The sequence below is a fragment of the Phoca vitulina genome, unplaced genomic scaffold (assembly GCF_004348235.1).
Source record: "Phoca vitulina isolate PV1807 unplaced genomic scaffold, GSC_HSeal_1.0 scaffold16, whole genome shotgun sequence".
Taxonomy (NCBI): domain Eukaryota; kingdom Metazoa; phylum Chordata; class Mammalia; order Carnivora; family Phocidae; genus Phoca; species Phoca vitulina.
This window is the reverse complement of record NW_022589719.1, coordinates 29,982,462-30,003,736: the sequence shown is the minus strand read 5'-3', so window position 1 is coordinate 30,003,736 and position 21,275 is coordinate 29,982,462. Positions and strand designations below refer to the sequence as shown.

Sequence of the window (21,275 nt, the reverse complement as noted above, 5' to 3'; positions counted from 1 at the left end):
CGTATTACTGACATTCACACTGTCTCCTGTTTAATCGGTAGCCTTCCGGAGGGCTGGATCCCTGCCTCGTCTTTATGTCCTTGTTTATTCGTGGAGAACGCCCTCCCCCTCCCCCCCAGTTAAATTCCCTTTTGGGGGATTTCTCAAGGCTTCCTAATTCTTACCAAACAATATATATTTTTTTCTTTTATTCTGGAAAACAAGTGGGATTCATAAATTGCAACCATTGTCCATTGTTCTGAAATAGGTTCTCAGTAAGGTCTGGGTGCCTTCTTTTTGGCAGACTAATTACAATCACTGCATAAGAGAACATGATTTATCCATAACATTTTTGTGAAAAGATTTTTTTCCTGCCATATGTAATACGTATTTGCAGTTTTAATGTTTGTATAAATAGAAATGAACTACCATTGACCTTGCTTCATAGGCCTCCTGGAGTTTGTGATTGGCTCTTCCTAATGTCCTTTGTTTTTATCCCAAGGGAGGCCACGCAGGGGTGAGTCCTTCCCATCACCTCCTTGATGGAATCTCTCAGTCAGGTCCCCGGGGGCTTGGCGGTGGGATGTGGGCAAATCCCTACAGGTCTGCCCATGAGAGGCACAGGTCAGAGCCCCCTCCCTAGAGTCTTCACTCGCTGAAGACTCAGCCAAAGAACAGAGGGGATCCTTCTCTAGGTGCTCTAAAAGGCTAGTTTCCTCGCTCATTAAAGAGATTTAAGACTGGCTTGGACCAGAGAAGCTTGTCACCCCTGATTCTGGTCCAAATCGAATGCCCCGTCCCCAGCACTTAGCACAGTGTCTGGGGTCGGTGTCTCAACAATGCTGAATGGAAGTGATCTTGAACCTCTCGAAGTTGTCTCCCGCTCTGCTCCACTCTCCCCGTTCCCCAGTAGGGCAGGGCTCCGAGCCGCTCCCCCCACTTCCCCCGCACACACACATAGACACTCACCCCTACGCACACTCCTTGTGAGGCAATAAGAAATACAGTTTTGGTCTTTGTTCCCAATTCCCTGCACTGGGCTTCTACAACCCTTGTAATGTCCTGAGTGATAGGAGAGACGAGTCTTTTGTTATTCATCATAAGCCCCTTTCATGCCCACCTGAGTTTATGCTAATGAGGTGATGAGGAACCCACCTGATTAGAGGGCTGGAAATTTCAGCCCCGCCTCCAACCTCCTGGGCGGGGAGAGAGGCTGGAGGGTGTTACTCATTAGGACCAATGATTTAATCCGTCCTGCCTGTGGGAGGGAACCTCGGTAAAAACTGAAAGGGGTTGGGGAGCTTCTGGGCTGAACACGCGGAGGTGCTGGGACACTGGCCTCTGGAGAGGACGTGGCTGCTCTGCCCCTCCCCCGCCTGTCTGCCATCTGGCTGTTCCTGAGTTGAATTCTTTTTAACTGGTAATCTAGGAAGTAAACTGTTTTCCTGAGTTCTGTGAGCCATTCTGGCAAATTATAGAACCTGAGGAGGGGTTATGGAAACCCCTATTTTATAGCTAGCGGAGTCAGAAGCTCAGTGGACAATCTGGACGTGTGGCTGGCCGCTGGGGATGAATTTGGGGGGAAAGTCTGGTGGGATTGAGCCCTTCACCCTTGGGGTCTGCGTTAGCTCCGGGCAGTTAGTGTCAGAACTGAGATAAACTGCAGGATATCCAGTCCATTTCCACTGAGGACTGGATTGCTTGGTGTGGAAAAACCACATATCTGGTGTCAGAAGTGTAGGTGTGAGTACAGTTTACAGGAGAGAGAATTTTCCTTTATTCACATACTCACACACACACACACACACACACACACACACAGAGCCACTCATCATCAGGATGATCAGCCAGGAGGACATTATGGCCAGAGACATGCCAATTCTTGGTCAGGCCCTAGGCCAGTTGGGGAATGTCTGGGAGACACCCTCCCAATTTGACAGCCTCTGGCAAGGGACCCCAGTCTCTGCCACCTGGTTCCAAGGTCTCACTTGTATCTAACAGCCTACTTACGGAGGAATCAGAAGGAACCAGAGTATATGGCACCTTCCCCAGCCCTGATGAACCAAACCACCAACATCTGCACCCACCTCTAACAGCCTTGTTCTTGGTTTTGCAGCCAGAGCCCAAAGTTGGAGACCTGATTGAGATTTTCCGCCCTTTCTACAGACACTGGGCCATCTACGTTGGCGATGGATACGTGGTCCACCTGGCTCCCCCAAGTAAGGGTGCCGAGGGCCTCTGCTGTGCTGGGGCTGGGAGGAGAGGGAGATGGGGCAGCTGTGGGTAACAGGGGAGCCCAGCTCTCTCATTGATCCCTGACCGGTGGTTGGTTCCTCAGGCAGGTTGGTGTGGGGCAATGGTTTTCAAACTCTACTCCTTGGAACCCTAGGGGTTCCCTACAGGGGTTGAGGTGGGCTTCCAAGGGGATGGCTCTGTTTTTATGGTTTTAAATACTGTGGGTGTTTATAAAACACATTCACCTCTTCAGTGTAAAACTCCCTGAGAGAGCATGGGCTTTCGGGCAGCAGGCTTGGTGACGAATCTAGTTTCTACTCTCTAGTCTTGGTTTCCATCATCTGTAAAACTGAGGCTAAGAGTGCTTCACTAGGAGAATCGTTGTGAGACTTCCCCCATCCCTTTTCTGAAACTTGTTACTTAAACTGAGGTATAACATAAATATGGTAAAGTGCACACCTGTAGTAAAGTGTATAATCAGGGAATTAAAAAAAAAGTCTCCATGTGACAGTGACCCACATCAAGATCTAGAACATTTCCACCACCCTACGAGGCCCCCTCAGGCCTCTTCAGCCTCCTCTCCTCTTCCCTAGAGACAACTACTCTTCTAGCTTCTCTTGCTGTAAATTAGTTTTGCCCGTTCTAGACCTTCGTGTGGGAGGAGCCGCATAGTCTGGGCTTTTTTTGTGTCTGGCTTCTTCCCTTGCCCGTGAGAGCCATCGGTTTGTGAGCAGTAGGAGGAGTTCTTTTTCATTCTGTGTGTTTTCTGTTCTATGAAAATGCCTCAGCTTGTTATCCATGCTTCTACTGATGGACATTGGATTGGTTCCCATGTTTGGCTGCTGAGAATACAGTAGCTGTGGACATTCTTGGACATGTCCTTTGCCCACCCCTTCACCTCTAACTAATGGCCTCACCGTGTACTTACGGAGGAATCAGAAGGAACCAGAGTATATGGCACCTTCCCCAGCCCTGATGAACCAAACCACCAACATCTGCACCCACCTAGTCTGCCTTTTCTTCAGTTAAGATGCGAAACATGCCCCGTCCTTGTTTAAAAAGCCAACCTCTGTGTGTGGGTCCTAGACCCCCACTCTTAATTTCGTGAGCACTTTGCTCCTCAAATTCCTCACCTCCTGTATTATCATGGTCCCCCTCTCTGCTAGATTATTCTGACTGGCATAGAAAACACTGTAATACCTCCTGTTGATAAAATGAATGAACACCCCCTTGACCTCACGTCTTCTCTAGCTAATTCCCTGTAGAGCGAATCTTCGATCATCCACCATGGCCCTCAGCGCTTCCTCTTGCCATTCTGTCTTCGGTTCCCTCAACCAGGCTCTCTTTTTCAGCCCCCTCCCAAAGGAGCGCTTATCAAGGCTACTGAAAGTACTTCCACATTTTTTTTCTTGTCTTTTTTTTTTTTTTTTTTTTTAAGATTTTATTTATTTATTTGACAGAGAGAGACACAGCAAGAGAGGGAACACAAGCAGGGGGAATGGGAGAGGGAGAAGCAGGCTTCCCATGGAGCAGGGAGCCCGATATGGGGCTCGATCCCAGGATCATGACCTGAGCCGAAGACAGATGCTTAATGACTGAGCCACCTAGGCTCCCCTAGACCTTCTACAGACACTGGGATCATGACCTGAGCCGAAGACAGACGCTTAATGACTGAGCCACCTAGGCTCCCCTAGACCTTCCACATCTTGACAAAGCCAATGATTAATTTTCTGGTCAAGGCTTATTTGGCTTCTCTGTAGCATTTGACACGAGTGACCTCTCTCTGATCTTCATCTGGCACCTGTCTTTCTTCCTCTCTCACTGGGCCTTCCTTCTTGGTCTCCTGTGTGGGCTCCTCTTCCTCCTATCCCATATCCCTCATCCTTACTCTCGCCAGGTGACCTCATCGGGCCCCTGGCTTCCAATACTTTCCATCGGTGGATGTTTCCTAAGCCCCCCCTCAGCATAGACCTCCCCACTCAGCTTCAGACTTGTATAACCTCTTGACTACTTGGCATCTCCATGTGGGTGTCCAGTCGGCACATTGAACTTGACATGCCCTGAAAGAAAGGCTTCAGTGGATGACACTATCCAGCTGCTGGAGGCAAAAATCTAGGTATCATCCTCAATCCTTTTCACCCCGTATCTAATGCAATGGGAAATCTGGTTGCCTCTCTCTCCAAGAGAGGCTCCGGGTCTGATCACTTCTCACCGTCTGCACTTTCATGCCCATCTGAAGCTCCTGCAGCTTGCGGCTGGTCTCTCTGCCTCTTGCCCACTTGTGGTCAGTCCCTCCTTTCCTGGGCAGCCAGCACGATCATTCTAAAGTATGAATCGGATTATGTTACTTCTCTCCCTAAAATTCTCTTTTTTTTCCCCTCAGTTCAAATTTAATAGAAACCACAAAAGATCAAAAGTGATGTCCCACTACTGGCCACATCAGTTGACCTGCCCCACAGCATGGCTCAGGCCATTCTCTCCAGAGGAAGAAAGGCTGGCCTCCCCAGCCCCTGCAGGAGAGGCCTGTCCTGTCCCATACCACATCTGCACTGAATCTAAAGTCTTGTGTTTTCAGCATGACAGTAGTACAAAAGAGATTTTGTTTTCATGGCCACCCACTGCAGCCTGGCCCTAAAATGGCCCGGCGCTCACTTCTGCTTAGAGAAGTATTCTTTGCTCTGCACGGCAAGCTTGATGGTATCACTGCCAGGCTTCCAACCAGCGGGGGGCACTTCCCCATGCTTGTCAGTAAACTGGAAGGCCTGAAGTAGTCTCAGAGTCTCACCCACAGAGTGGCCGACGGGGGTTGGGGGTCATCCTTTGTCATCTGCCAAAGGAAATCTGTATCATCAATAATAAAGAAGTCCCTGAACGAGATGCCTTCATCAGCCTTTAATGCTCCATAGTCCTGAGCAATGTACGCGTAGGGTCTGATACCAGGGGAATGTTCATGGGTCCCATTCCTCCTTGTTTCTTGGGTGTGTTGATCCATGCCAGGTGACAGAAATGAGAATCCACAGAAGCACCAACCACTTGGCAGTTGAGTTTCTTAAATTCTTCTGCCTGTCACTGAAAGCAATGATCTCCATGGGGCACACAAAGGAAAAGTTAAGAGGGTAGAAGAACACAACGTATTTTCCTTTGTAGTCAGGGAGGTTGATGCCTTTGAACTGGCCATCTGGAGTAATGGCCGTGGCTTTGAAGTTGGGGTAAGGGTACCCAGTTTTGGCATTTCTTGAAGACATCTTGCTGTTGGCACCTAATCACTCTTGAGTGCCAGACCTCCCCCGGCCACCTCCCCATCACAGCACCCCAAGTTAAGTAGGACAGGTCCCTGGGGGGATGAGGAAAAGGCAATGACCAGGGTGTGGGGGTGCTTCTCACCAGCTCTGAGACAGAACTCACCAAAGACCAGTCAGGAAGAAGATGTCCCTTAAAATTCTTTTTTTTTTTTTTAAAGATTTTATTTATTTATTTGACAGAGAGAGACACAGCAAGAGAGGGAACACAAGCAGGGGGAATGGGACAGAGAGAAACAGGCTTCCCTCTGAGTAGGGAGCCCGATGCGGGCTGGGATCATGACCCTGGGATCACGACCCTGGGATCACGACCCGAGCTGAAGGCAGATGCCCAACGACTGAGCCACCCAGGTGCCCCGTCCCTTAAAATTCTTGATTGGCTTTTCTATCACACATAGAATGAGCTTCCAAGTCTGTACAGTGGCCCATGGGGCCTGGTGTGGTCTGGCCTCTGCCTGCCTCTCTGACCCGGATCTTTCTCTCCTGTCCTCCTGGGTCTCTCGACGTCAGCCACATTGGCCTTCTACAGCCTCTGGAGCATGCCATGCTCTTCCTTCCCAAGGCCCTTGTCTTGCCCTTCCTTCCGCATGCGATGGTCTTCCCTGGATCTCAGCACAGCTGCCTCCTTTCCATCATTCCAGACTCCTCTCAATGCCCATTCCCTGGGGTGGCCCTTCTCATGCTGGGCCTCCCCAAGTCACCCCCTTCTGTAATATTTCACTTAATCTAATCTGTAGCACTTTCACTACCCGGAAGTACTCGATTTTGTCTATTTGTTCATTGTCAGGGTGGGTCCTCTCACTGGAATGTGAGCTACCTGAGGGCAGGTGCCCTGTAGTTCATGCCGCGGCCTCCAGCACCTTGGACAAGGCCCCACACAGCCGGGCCGCAGCGTTGACTGACTGCACTGAGGATGTACCTGGTGGACAGGAGGCAGGGGAGGGCATGGCAGGGGTCCTGGGGACAGGTGTGCCACAGTTATTGGGCAGGGGATGCTCCTTAAAGGGAAAAGATGCTTCCACATGCATCTTCTCACTAGAGCTTCGTGGGAACCTTGCCAGATAGGTCAGGACTGACCTCATGCTACTCAGAAAATGGTAGAGATTAGAGTTGGAAAGAAGCTTGGGGAACAACTCCGACGATGAGAGATGACACTTGCTGGGCACTCACCCTGTGCCAGGTACCGGAGAAGCCACCTTACGTGGCCAGCTTCTGTAATCCTGGCAGCCCCTCCCCCTGTCACGGTGCTGTGGGGACAGGTAGGGCTGTTATTGTCCCTGCTCTACAAGGAATTGGGGATTCATGGAAGTTTAAGCATCTTGGCCAAAGTCACAGGGCAGGTAAGCGGTGGAGATGGGACTCGAACTCTGGCTGTCTCTTGACTCTGTGCCTTTTCCCATGATGCTACACTGCCTAGTCTGACATTTCCCAAAACTCACTTATGAAATGTGTACCCTACCTACATGCCCTTTCTCTGATTGTTGAACTAATATTTTCTTTAATGGACTAACTTTAAAAATGAGAAGAATTTTTTAAAAGGAGCTTTAAATGACTACTGATACATGTTTGTGTATCAATTTTGGTATGTATTTGGGGACTTGCCCAGTGTTGGCTCAGCAAGGTTAAGTGGTGTGTCAGGACCACTCAGTGATGCAGCCAGAATCCAAACCTAGAGTTTCTGATCGTCAGCCCTATTGTACCACCCACCAGAGTGGCACCCACAGCGCAAAGCTTAAGGTAGCGTCACTCTTACCGGTTGACTCTGTACATGCCTGGCCCTGAGAGTTGGAGCCTCCTTAAGTTTTGTGCTGTAGGCACCCTGCTTACCTCACCCCCGTCTCAGCCCTGCCACCCTCCCTGCCTGGGCGCTGAAACTCACCTGGTCCCATTCCCACGCTGACCCTCTCCACAAACTCAGAGCTCCGCATGGTACCCTCTCTTTTCTTTACTCCAATGGCTCCCTCAAACATCTCCTGCCCCATTGGTAGCAAGTCTGAACTCCCCTGGTCTTCTAAAAATCTTAGGAATCTATCTACTCAGGGCAAAGGGAGTTAGTCCTCTTTGGAAAGACCTGGAATCTGATCAGCCCCTCCTGCCATTGCTTGTTGCTGTCACATGGTGTCATGTGGAAGACTGTCCCTGCCCCGCCTAACAGGATGCCTCCCCTGCGGGGAAGGGCCTTGGAGATCCCATTCCAGCAGGGCCACCGGGGCTCTTTGAGGGATAGTGGGTCTCTCTGGGGCCCACCTCTTTGGTGCGCACCCACTTTTTCGGCCATCATCCCCAACTGTGTAGGTTGGCTGCCTTGGGGAGCTGCCCAGTCTTGTGCTGACGTCAGCCTCCCCTGCCCACTATCCTGGTCCTTGTATTGACTCCCTTTCTCTGAGTTTTCTATTTTTTACTTGAAGTGCAGTTGACACACGATGTTCCATTAGTTTCAGGTGTACACAGTAGTGACTGGACAGGTCTATACGGCACGCTATGCTCACCACAAGTGTAGCCACCATCTGTCCCCGTACAAGGCTAGTACAACACCGTTGACTCTATTCCCTGTGCTGGGCCCTTTATCATCGTGACTTATTGATGCTGTAACTGGGAGCCTGTTCCTCCCACTCCCCTTCACCCATTTTGCCCATCTCCCCTCTCCTTCCCCTCTGGCGATCACCCATTCATTCTCTGTCTTACAGGCCTGTTTCTGCTTTTTGTTTATTTCTTTAGTCATTTGTTCTGTTTTTGAGATTCCGCATACCAGTGAAATCATATGGTATTTGTCTTTCTCTGTCTGACTTATTTTGCTCAGCATCACACCCTGTAGGTCCGTCCATGTTGTTGCAAGGCAAGATCTTATTTTATGACTGAGTAATATCCCATAGGCAGTTTAATTTCTGGAGCTTTGTTGCTCCTTCCAGCCCCTCATCTCAGCCAGGGCTGTGCCGGTGTACCTACTGGGTCTCCCTGGCAATGCATCTCGAGGAGTTGCTGTGGGGTTTTGGTCCCTTTGCTCCAAGAAGGGTAGAAACTAGCCATCCGTCCACCCTTTCTGCAGTAATCTGCTTTGTATTTGTCAAGGGAGTGTAGCCTTGATGGAATCACAAAAGGTTCATAATCTGTTCCCCCAGGGAGAAGGGTGTGCTCAGGGCCCATATTTGCATAACCAAGAGGGCCACTGGGGAGCCACAGGTGTAGAAGGCCAGCTTCTCTAGAAACCTCACCAGTCCTCCTTTCAGATAAGGAAGCCAGGGCCCAGAGACCACAAGCACCTTCTCCAAAGCCACACAGCATGTGTCTGACCCTGCTCCCTTTTCCCTTCCCTTCTGCTCATGCTCTTGTGGGTGGTTGCCCGGGGCCTGTGGATGGACCCCGATGGGCCTCCCCAGGACCAATCCCTCTGTTTCCTCTTTGTGGCTCCTTAGGCGAAGTCGCGGGAGCTGGTGTGGCCAGCATCATGTCCACCCTGACTGAGAAGGCCATAGTGAAGAAGGAACTGCTGTATGATGTGGTGGGGAGAGACAAGTACCAGGTCAATAACAAACACGACGACAAGTACTCACCGCTGCCTCCCAGCAAAATCGTCCAACGGGCGGAGGGCCTGGTGGGACAGGAGTTGCCCTATTCGTTGCCCTGTGAGAACTGTGAGCACTTTGTGAACGAGCTGCGCTATGGAGTCCCCCGCAGTGACCAGGTGCGTCCTCAGCCTGTGTCCCCGTCCCCAGGAACCAGACCGTTCCGTCTGCTGGCGGTGGCTGGGCATCAGGCCCCTAGAAGACAAACGGATGTCACACTCGGGGTGGGGACGAGGGTGTGGAGACAGGCAGGTCGGCGCCATGGACCAGCACGGTTGTGCGCCATGGCCCGCGATCTGAGTCACCGCCAGGGAAGAATCCTGTGTTCTGAATAACCGTTTGTCTTTTACCGACTTAAACATTGCTCAAGGTGAAGAAAGCACACGAGAAGTTTCCTTTTCCCGGAAACAACTCTGAGGTTTTAACGCTGCGTAGCGTAGACAGCTCATTTTCTGTGGTCTCATAGAATTTCTGTTTGTCCACGTTAAAAAAAAAAAAAAGGCAGCTTTCTTAGCATTTCTAATGAGGGACAGTTTTTCTCTTTCGTGATCTTCTGCTTTAAGACCTGTGCTGCACACCAGGGGCCCTTCCCGTGATCAGAGCTCCTGTAATTCAGCGCCGAGGCTGGGCTCACCCAGCAGCCCGGCCACCAGGAAATCAGCCGCAGTGACGTCTGAACGTAGTGCTGACTCTGGGGCGGGTCGTGTTCCCCCCGCCCTTAAAATGTGCACTCTCAGGACTAACCAGGGCCCTCTGTCTTGTATTTGATTATACTCTTTGCCTCTGTACCGAGCATGCTCACAGTGAGGCAATTGTTGATTTCCTTGACAAAGTACGTTTTGTATGAAGCTGCTGCCTCATGTGTTCTCACTCTATGAGGTTCTGTAAAGAACTGGGGCCACATTGTTCCTCCTCCATTATCTGCAGACTGTTCCTCCCACCCTGACAGATCGTTTAGCAGGGAAAACGCTGGGGACAAGAGCTTTCGTGCCGGTTCCCCCCAGAACCACTGCTGCCACAAAACCACGCCTGATGACCTCTAACAGGAAGGTTAGAGACTGACTCTCGCAGTCAGACCTCAGGTCTGTAGCTTCATCCAAACCTTGTCACATGGCTTCTGGCTGCTAGGAATCTCAGTTCTGGGTACCGTGTGCTGTAAGTGACACCAGCATGTTTCCTGACACCGCACACAGCCATGTAGGGCACATTTATGGGCAGCGCCAAGATGTTTATATTTTTAACCATTGAAAACATCCAAATTCTTCTCTATAATGGTCATTAGGGGTTTTGGCAGCCACAAGCTCTGCGCTTAGGAGAGCAAAGGCAATGCCAACCGTGTCAGGTAAGGGTGTTAGTTTTGGGTACAAAGTTCGTATTTTCATCCTTTTTATTCCCGGGATTTGGGGTCCATGGTCTTCACTGGACTTCTTGGCATAAAACGATGATTAAAAATCTTTTTCTTTGCTTGTTCTTGATTCTGCTTAATGCCTGGCTTGGTTCGTAGGGGAGATTTCTTGATCCCTCTTCGTTACACTCTTTCGTGCCCTCATGTGGGAAAAAGTACAGTTTTGCTGATTTGGGGCATCGTGCCTTCATTGGGGACAGTGGCTATGAGAGCCAACTCTCCCTTTGCATTGTCACAGGGTCTGGTGCCCCCAGAGTTGCGCCTAGATAGTGCTGGAAATAGGAAGAGGCCGAACTTTCTCGCTGTTTCTTGCTGATCTGAACTGTTTCCACTGAGTTCTGTTCCCTTCAGTGTTGCTGATGGACCTGATGAAACATGAAGGGGTTGGAATGGTGGCCGTAAGGACATTGTGGCTCAGAGACGGGGAAAGAGGCAGGGGACAGGGCCACCAGATATGCTGGCCTTGTAGCCAGACTGCAAATTAGGGCAACAGACTTCTGTGTTGGGATGTTTTCTAAGCTTCAGAGCACATCCTCAACACTCACTCATAGAGGCTTTTTATTGGCACTGAATCTGAAGCTCTTGATGCCTTTGGAGCTCAAGTCTATGGCCACCATGTTTCCGTTCAGAGGTGGACTGTTAGGTTCTCGAATCGTCCAAGGAGAGTGCTGTGTACATCAAGTGTACTTGAACGCTGAGGTAAAAGAAGCGCTAGCTATGCCAGATCTAATTCCTGAAAGCTTATTAGAGGCAGGCAGAGCCCTGGTCTGAACCACCCATAGCTCTGCTGAGCGCACTTTTAGGCACTTGAGATAAATCAGATTGGAGATCAGAGGTCAAAGGTAAGGGGAATGTTTGGAACAAAGTGAAGGATGAACCTGAGCTGTGTGTGTGTGCGCACGCTCAGTGGCCCCATCACAAAGCCAAACTATCACATCAGCAAACACCTGCTTCTGTTAGATCTGTGTTACACACGATTGTGTGTGATACGTCAGTGACGTTTTCCTGTGGCTGTTTACTAGGACGTCACCTGCTTGTCTTCCTAGAACTCCCATAGTCTTTGCCTCCCCTGTGGGATGGTTTCCTCATCATCTTCTTGCCTTTCAAGTTTTGTAGACATGCTGTTGGCATTTGAAGTTAGCGGGTGCAAAAAGGTTTTATATCAGGTTTCTGGGCTGACTAGGCATGCTTCTTTGTCCGTTGTTGTTTTTTTCTGGAAAAGTTTTTAAAATTTAATTTTTAAATTTTCAAAGTAATTCATGCACACAAGTTGAAAAGATAACCAGTACTCAAAGACCTGTAACAAATACCCCTCTCTACTCCTCCCCGTCTGACCAGGCAGCCACTCTTCTCTCTTTTAGCTTGGCATTTACCTATTTCTGAATTTCTAAACAATATGTGTATACCACCATCTTTTTTTAAAAAAACATTTTATTTATTTATTTGAGAGAGAGAGAGAGAGAGCGCATGCAAGCACAAGCGGGGGAGGGGCAGAGGGAGAGGGAGAAGCAGACTCCCCGCTGAGCAGGGAGGCCAATCTGGGGCTCAATCCCAGGACCCCGAGATCATGACCTGAGCTGAAGTCAGATGCTTATCCAACTGAGCCACCCAGGCACCCCACTACAATCATTTTATTCAAAAAATTTAGCTATACTCTTTTGACGACTTCTTATGCTAAGTGAAGGTTAAACTGTTTAAACCATTATTCCCTCCCCTTCCCCATTCTCTCACTATAATTTTATATTATACATTTTTTAAAGATTTTATTTATTTGAGAGAGAGAGAGAGAGCTGGGGAAGAGGCAGAGGGAGAGGGAGAAGCAGACTCCTCTATGAGCAGGGAGCTCGATGCGGGGCTCCATCCTAGGACCCTGAGATCATGACCTGAGCTGAAGGCAGATGCTTAACCATCTGAACTACCCAGGCACCCCTCCCTCTTCCATCTTTTAAGGAAATTTGTGAGACACTGGGCCCACCTAGATAATCCAGGATTATCTCCCCCTTTTTAAGATAACTTGATTAGCAATCTAATTCCATCTACAACCTTAGTTCTCCCTTAACCATGTAGCACAATATACTTAGAGGTTCCTGGAATTAGGACATGGACATCTTCAGGGGGCCCATATTCTACTTACCAGTTACTGTCTACAGTTGGTACTAAGTTGTTGCCCTGGAGTCTCCCCTCCCCATCACGCTCGAGATATTCCCTTCTATCCTCTCTTGCCCTGGAGTGCCCCTCTTCTGTAGCTCACATCTTCTTTTTAGGTTCACTCCCTTGTTCTGGTGGAACCTCCTTCAGCAGCTTCTTGAAAAAGGATGTATGTGGACACCTGGGTGGCTCAGATGGTTGAGCATCTGACTTCAGCTCAGGTCATGATCTCAGGGTCCTGGAATTGAGCCCTGTGTTAGGCTCCCTGCTCCATGGGGAGCCTGCTTCTCCCTCTCCCACTCCCCCGCTTGTGCTCTCTCTCTCTCTGTCAAATAAATAAATAAAATCTTAAAAAAAAAAAAAGAAAAAAAGGATGTATAGAAGATACATTTTTAAAACCTGTATTTCTGACTTATTTTTTATTTTACCCTTCCACTTGATTTGATAGTTTGGGTAGAGAACTCTAGGTTAGAAATTGCTTTACTTTAGACTTTTGGAGGCAATGTTCCATTGTCTTCTTGCTTCCAGCATTGCTTTGGAGAAATCTGAAGTTATCCCAATTCCTGGTCTTTCCTCTGCTTCTGTTTTTCTCCCCTGCTCTAGCAGTTGCAGTATCTTTTCTTTACCCAGTTTTCTAGAATTTCACAGTAATGTGCCTTGTTGCGGGTCTACGTTTATCCATTAAGAGGGGCCTCAGAGCACCATTTCAATCTGAATACATATGTCCTTTAGTCCTGTTAATTTTCATGGATTATTTCACTCTTGATTCTCCTCTGAGTTTCCTGTATTATCTCTTTCTGGAATTACTATTACTCAGATGTCAGACTGCCTGGATTATTCCCTATTTTTTAACCTTTGGCTTCTGTTTTCTGTGTCTTTATCTTTTTGCTATTTTTTTTTTCTGAGAGATTTCCTCAACTTTATCTTTCAAACTTTTTATTGAGTCTGTCATTTCCATTGTATTTTCTAAGAATTGTTTGTATTCTCTCAATATTCTATTATTTTGTATAGTACCATGTTTTTTTTTAATTTTAATTTTAATTTTTTTTAAAAGATTTTATTTATTTGACAGAGAGAGACACAGCGAGAGAGGGAACACCAGCAGGGGGAGTGGGAGAGGGAGAAGCAGGCTCCCCGCTGAGCAGGGAGCCTGATGTGGGGCTCGATCCCAGGACCCTGAGATCATGACCTGAGCCGAAGGCAGACGCTTAACGACTGAGCCACCCAGGCAGCCCCCCATGTTCTTTTTTTTTTTTTAATATTTTATTTATTTATTTGAGAGAGAGACAGAAAGCAGAAGCGGGGGGTGGGGGCGGCAGAGGGAGAGGGAGAAGCAGGCTCTCCGATGAGCAGGGAGCCCAACGCGGGGCTCGGGGCTCGATCCCATGACCCTGAAGGCAGATGCTTAACTGACTGAGCCACCCAGGCACCCTATAGCACCATGTTCTTATTTATTGGATGTAATATGTTCTTTTATTCTCTGCTGATAATTTTTAAAAAGATGTTTTCTAGATACGATTTTTGTTTCTTCTGATTGTTTTTTGTTTGTTTTGCTCTCTGTCTTCTGTTTTATTTATTTATTTTTAAAGATTTTATTTATTTATTTGACAGAGAGAGACACAGTGAGAGAGGGAACACAAGCAGGGGGAGTAGAGGAGGGAGAAGCAGGCTTCCTGCAGAGCAGGGAGCCCGATGCGTGGCTTGATCCCAGGACCCTGGGATCATGACCTGAGCTGAAGGCAGACGCTTAACGACTGAGCCACCCAGGCGCCCCTCTGTCTTCTGTTTTAGAGGTCTTCCTCAGATGTCTGGTATCTTGGTCATATGCTCATGATTAAGGGTGGGGGGTTTGCTGCTGAATGGAAGCTTTGAGTGAACTGGGAAGGGACAAGTGGCTTGTTGACTTTGAGTTTCACTTCTGGTTGATATAGGTGGATAGTTTGTTTGGGAATCCTTAGTGTTGGTATCTTTTCTTTTTTTTTTTTTTTAAGTTTTATTTATTTATTTAAGTAATCTCTATACCCAATGAGGGGCTTGAACTCATGACCCTGAGATCAAGAATCACACACTCCTCCGACTGAGCCAGCCAGGTGCCCCAAGTATCTTTTGTTTCCACTTGGGCTGGTCAGATTCCCCAGGAAAGTTTTCCTGACTCTCGTGTGGTAGGTAGTGTTCTGGGAGTAGAAACGGGTAGGAGGGCCAAGAGTCTCACAGTTAGCCTGTTTGTGGTCTCTCAGTCCCTCGTTGTTGGCATGATATCTGCATCCTCACACGTGTTTTTCAAATCCCAGGCCCCCAAGTCTTCTGTTTCACCCTCTGTAGAGAATAAACTTTTGGACTTCTGCTGTGGGTGGGTGGGGGGAGGGGTTTCCAGGGACCTAGCTGAAGCTCTTTCTCTGTCTTGTTTCCAGAGTTATTTGGTGTTGACAATAACTGACCTTTCCCAAGGGTCCTGTTGTATAATTCGGATTGATCCTCAACTTTTCCCACTGCTGCCTTAGAATTTAGAGTTCTGTGGGTCCTTGTGAAATTACGCCTAAAACAAATGCCTTACTTTATTCTTGGCTAAGTTTCAGGGGGGAGTGAAATTTGACACGGGTTCACTTTTTACCCTGAAATCTACTCTTATTTTTGCAACACTTCTTTTTTCTAGTATGAGCCATACAAGTCAGAAATACTAATAATTTAAAGTAGAGCATCACTACTACTCCAAGTTGGGTCATTTCTTTAAGGACTCGTAAAGAGCACCCCTGTGCCTGGCAGAACCAGGTGTGGGGGATGCAGCGAGGAACAAGACAAGTGACACACGTGAGGTCCTTGCTCTCCCGGGGGGCACAGGTGTGACATGGTCAGCATTCGAGAGCCGTTCCTGCGCCACCTCACACTGGCTGCAAGGGCTCCCTGATCGCCACCAGGATCTCAGCCCTCCTGCCTTCATCTTCTTGTCCTTTCCACAATTGCCCTCTGGGGATTTAGGTGCTTTAAATACCTGCAGAGTGGATCGAGTTGCCCTGGGGCCCATGTACAACCCTGGCCTACTGGCTCCAGGCTCTTTCCCCATCCAGTCCTCTTCTCCCCATTTCCCGGCCAATATTTGTTGACTCCTGAGTTTGTCAAGTGGGCCAAGGGGCACGTGAGTCTCCTTGAGCTGAATGTTCTTGTTGAGTGTACAGCCCGTCCTCGGATTCCCGACGGACTGTGACCTCCCCTGTTCTCCCGCAGGTCCGGGACGCCATTGTGGCGGCTGGCATCGCAGGAGCCGGCTTGGCAGCCATGGGCCTCATTGGAGTCATGTTCTCAAGAAACAAGCGGCAGAAGCAATGAGTTGAAGTGCCTGTCCCGTCAGCAGTGACTTTATCCATTTAGGGGATCTGGTTGCCCCAGAGGTTTTGAGGTTTGGTCTGTGGATTTCACTCTGTTTTACAATAAGGCTTATTTTTACAGAATAAAATAAAGCCCAACAAGGGAGCACTTTACTGGAGGAGACGCAGCAAGAACTGGCTGGTGTGAAGTGTGTTGGGGCGCAGCTGGGCTCTGGGCCTGGCCACGCACGGTGGCGCCCTGGGCTTCGGCCCTCTTCTCTCCCTTTGTGTCTGTGGCTGTGTTCTTTGTCTTGCAGGAGCCAGTCCGGCTCCAGCTATTTCAAGTCACGGGTGTTTCTGGTTGTGGGGAGACAGGGGAGCAGCAAGGGAGACACGCAGGCCTGGCTGATGGGCAAGAGCAGGACCCATCAGACAACTCAGACCGTCGGCCTGGGACTAGAGCCGACACGGCTTCTCGGACTCCGCAGCTGCAGTCTGTGGTTGTTCGGCGGAGTCCACACAAACCAAAGCAAACGTCTGCCACGAGGAAAGTCAGTATAGGCTCTTGCCCATCTCGTGAAATCCTTTCTTAACTCCCTCTGCTCTCCACGCCTTTCCTCAGCCTCATCTCTCCACCCCCAGCCCACTTGCTTCCTCTGCACGTGGGCTAGCTTGCGGACCCCCAAGTCTCAGACCCCGCACCCTTCCTGTGGCCCCTCTTCCTGTGTCCCCTCAGCTCCCTGCTCCCCATGGCCAGACAGCTCTGCCTGGGTTACCTCAGACCCTCCCGCATTTGGCTGCCCCCATGACTGGGGTGGGGCGGTGGTTGGGGATGAGGCAAGACCTTTCGTGGCTGGTCCCTTGAGTTCTGCTGCTATGGCTTGCTGGACATGGCAGATGTTCAAAGTGGCCATTTCTCTGAGGAGGCTTTCATGGCTTCCTCAGAAATACTCTGCTGGGGCCAGCTGGCCTTCCCTCCACAGGGCAAGGCTTCTCCCTCGGGTTGCAAATGTTTCCTCTGTCGGCCCTGGTTGTCTGGAGACCTGTTGGAAGCCCAGACAGGACTTACACATGGCTCCGTGCCACCTCCCTCCTGCTTGGCCCCGATCTGGCCCAGGGTAAACGCACGCCCATCCGCATCCCAAGGTTGATAGAAGACTAGTTTTCTCTCAGTGCAGTTTTCTTCCTTTTTGTCTCAGCTCTGTTGATATAACATCTCCTACCAGTTCTCAAGCTCCCAAGAGCAGGGGACACAGGCCAAACTCAAAGGGTGGGTCTCGTGAAGGCCCCTGTTTCACGTGGCAGGAGGGGATAGGATAGGGACACGTGGAGTGGAAACCTCCAAGCTAATTATAGAGCAAATAGGAATGAGGAAAAATAAACAAGAAAACAAAACAAAGATAGCCAGTTCAGTTGAAAAATAAAAATTACATACAAAAATGTGGGATATGTAGAAATAACCAAATAAGACAGAAGAACGAATTCCAAATATATTGGTTGGTAATCACCATATATCTAAATGGACTAAACTTGCCAAGTGAGAGAGAAACACTTCACTGGGTTAGAAAACTGATTTAAAGAATGCAGTTTATAGCAGATACACTTAAAATAGAAGGATAAAAAGATTAAAATCCAGGGGCGCCTGGCTGGCTCAGTCAGCAGAGCATGTGACTCTTGATCTTGGGGTTGTGAGTTCAAGCCCCACGTTGGGTGGAAAGATTACTTAAAAATAAAAAATAAAAAAAAACCTTTATAAAATTTAAAATTCAAAGGATGAACATTTTACATGACAACAGTATGATGTCTTAAAGAAAAGTCATGCTATGCAGGAGAAATACAGGGTGTATGAAGGTTGTCTAGATTGAAAGGCATGTTGGGGACAAACAACTAAATGTGAAAAACAACTGTGAAAGCAGTTTGAGGCAATTGGGAAAATTCGAGTGTGGACTGGGTATTAAAAAATATTAAAGAATTATTAATTTTATAAAGTGATTTGGTATTAGGCTTATGTAAACACATGACCTCATTTAAAAAATAGATGCAGATGAAGCAAATATGACAAAACAGTAAAGTTTTTAATCTAGGCGGTGGGTATGTAGGTGGTCATTGTACCAGTCTTTCTAGTACTTTCTATATGTTAAGAAGTTTACATAGTAAACTTTCAAAACATATCTGAAATTTGGGCGCCTGGGTGGCTCAGTTGGTTAAGCGACTGCCTTCGGCTCAGGTCATGATCCTGGAGTCCCTGGATCGAGTCCCGCATCGGGCTCCCTGCTCGGCAGGGAGTCTGCTTCTCCCTCTGACCCTCCCCCCTCTCATGTGCTTGCTCTCTCATTCTCTCTCTCTCAAATAAATAAATAAATAAATCTTAAAAAAAAAAAAAAACATATCTGAAATTTGAACTTGGAAATTTAAATAAAATAAGACTTTTGGATCTATTTCAACGAATTATATAATAATTTTTAAAAACTAAAAAAGATATGCTAGGCAAATACTAAGAACACATACTAACTAAAAGCTGGTATAACTGTATTGATATCAAAAATATAGGCTTTAAGGCAAAAATTATTACTAGCCACAAAGGTCATTAAAAAGTATGGCATAATAAGAAATATATTTGGTCTTTTCCTTGGTTCCTAGCCTGAGCTCCCTTGGAATTTCCTGAGTATCTCGTTTTACTCATAATGAATCCCCTTTGATCACACCTGAGTGTGTGCTAATGAGCTGAGCTAAGGTGGGGGCGCTAGAGAGCCTAACAACCAGGCCGGTCACTGGAAAGACCAAGTGATTAGAGGATTGGAACTTTAAGCATCCCTCTCAAGCCCCACTGATCTCTGGGAGAGGGAGTGAGGTTGAAGATGAAGCCCCATAAGAATTCTTGAACAAAGAGACTTGAGCTGCTGGGTTGGTAAACACATGAGGTGTGGGGAGAGTGGTGTGCCTGAGGAGGGCATGAAGGCGCCTTGCATCCCTCCGCCCCCATATCTTGCCCTATGCATCTCTCCCATTTGGTTGTTCCTGGGTTATACCCATTATAATAAACTGCTAAACATAAGCAAAGTGCCTTCCTAAGTTCTGTCAGCTGTTCTAGCAAGTCATTGAACCTAATAGGGGTTGTGGGAACTCCCGATTTTTAACCCATGGTCAGAAGTATGGGTGGCCTGGGACTTGTGAATGACATCTGAAAGTGGGAGGGGGGGTGCAGTCTTGTGGGACTGAGCCCTTACTGTGGGGTCTGTGCTAACTCCCAGGTGTCAGTGTCAAAATTGAAATGAATTGTTGAACAGCCAGTTGGTGTCTGGAGAATCACAGGATTGGTTGTTGGTGTAGGAAAACACTCCAAGAGGTTCCGTGAAAGTCTCAACTCACTAGGAAGATATAATAATTCTCTATTTGTTTGCATCTAATACAAATCTCAAAATAGATACTGTGAATGTTGGCCTATTGCAAGGAGAAATTGGTAAATTTCTCCATTATAGTGGGAAATCTAAATACACCTCCATCAGGAACCGATAAATCAAGGAGACACAAAAATCAGTAAAGATATAGAATATTTCAAAAACTTAGCAACAAGCCGATTTCATATGTATGGCACAATATATGTACTGTGTATTATATAGGACATAGTACAATTGTAGCCTACGGATACTTTTTGACCACGCACAAAGGAACATTTATAAAAACTGGCCATATCCAGGGCCTTAAAGCAAGTCTCAGCAAATTTCAAGGGACTGATAACATAGAGATTATCTTCTCTAATCATAATGCAATTAAGTTAGAAATCACTAACAAAGCGATAGCTAGAAAACCCCTCTACTTTGAGCAGTTTTAGAGTACATCGTTAGATAAATTATGAGACAAAGATGAAAACATAATGGAAATTAGATAATATTCAGAACTGAATGGTAACAAAAATATTAGATATCGATCTTTGGGTCTTGCAACTAACGGGATGCTTAGAAAAAATTTATAGCACAAATCCTTACATTAGGAAAGAGAAAAGTATCAGTTAACAAGTTAATCACTCAATTTAAGAAGATAGAAGACATACAGATGGCCAATGTGAAAAAACTCTCGACATCACAAATCATCAGGGACATGCAAATCAAAGCCACAATGACATACCACCCCCCACCTGTTAGAATTGCTGGTATCAAAAACAAAAGAAATAGCAAGTGGTGAGGATGTGGAGAAAAGGAAATCCTTGCGCACTGCTGGTGGGAATGCACATTGGTGTGGCTACTACAGAAAACAATATGAAGATTCATCAAAAAATTAAAAATAGAACTACCATCTCCAGCAATTCCACTTTTGGGCATTTATCCAAAGAAAACAAAAACACTAACTCAAAAAGATATATGCACCCCTGTGTTCATTGCAGCATTATTTACAATAGCCAAGGTATGGAAGCAACCTAAGCGTTCAGCAACGGATGAATGGATAAAGAAGATGTGGTATATATATTCAATGGAATATTAGTCAGCCATAAAAAGAAAGAAATCTTGCTATTTCCAACAACCTGGGTAGACCTTGAGGGTATTATGCTAAGTGAAATAAGTCAGACAGAGAAAGACAAATACTGTATGACCTCACTTATATGTGGAATCTAAAACCAAACCCCAAATAAACAAACAAACAAAAAAACCAAGGTGATGGATACAGAGAATAAACAGTTGGTTGCCAGAGATAGTGTGGAGCAGGCTAAATGGGTGAAGGGGGTTAAAAAGTACAAATTTTTAGCTATAAAATAAGTAAGTCACGGGGATGTAATGTACAGCATGTTGATTCTAGTTAAAATATGATATTGTATATTTGAAAATTGCTAGAAGAGCAGGTCTTGAAAGTTTACATCAAGGGGAAAAAGGGGGACAAAAAGTTAGGGAGAACAGTTGTGCACCAGGCTTAGAAGAGGCAGTCCAGAGGAGACGAGGAGAGTGCAGTGCCCAGGAGTGATGCTTCCCCAGGGAGAAATAAAACAGAGCCTGAAGTATGAAGACCTTACTGAGAGGTGTTGGGAGCCCCTTCCTTGTGGATACATTAGTGATGAGCACACAGAACATGAAACTAACAAAGAAGATGATACACGTAATTCATTACAAGAAATGCAATCATAATTCACAAGAAACCTCAGTGAGGAAGAATGTATAAATATACCCATATAATAAGGCAACTACAAATACTTTTTTTAGCCAAAAATTGTAATCTAACTGTTGGAAAGATGAGGGGAAGGAAGCTGTGGGTGAGGGTGGGAGAGTGGTAAAGATGCTAAACCCTAATTTTATACAAGAAGTTATTACCATTTCAATTGTAAAAATCCAGAAGGAGTTGCAGAAGGAGAAGCATG

At 47.2% G+C, this 21,275-nt stretch overlaps 1 protein-coding gene and 1 pseudogene across 3 annotated transcripts in view; one reads left to right on the top strand and one right to left on the bottom strand.

Moving 5' to 3' along the window:
* The window catches only part of PLAAT3 (phospholipase A and acyltransferase 3), a 34,437-nt gene extending 16,842 nt beyond the window's left edge, over positions 1–17,595 (top strand). For all 3 annotated transcript variants that reach the window (XM_032414466.1, XM_032414465.1, XM_032414467.1), the window contains exons 3-5: positions 2,096–2,198; positions 8,927–9,195; positions 15,852–17,595. In XM_032414466.1, the coding sequence (XP_032270357.1) occupies positions 2,096–2,198; positions 8,927–9,195; positions 15,852–15,953 (474 nt within the window). In that variant the 3' untranslated portion in view covers positions 15,954–17,595. The remainder of the gene's footprint in view (positions 1–2,095; positions 2,199–8,926; positions 9,196–15,851) is intronic.
* LOC116638471 lies at positions 4,632–5,624 on the bottom strand (annotated as a pseudogene).
* Positions 17,596–21,275: the final 3,680 nt, after the last annotated feature.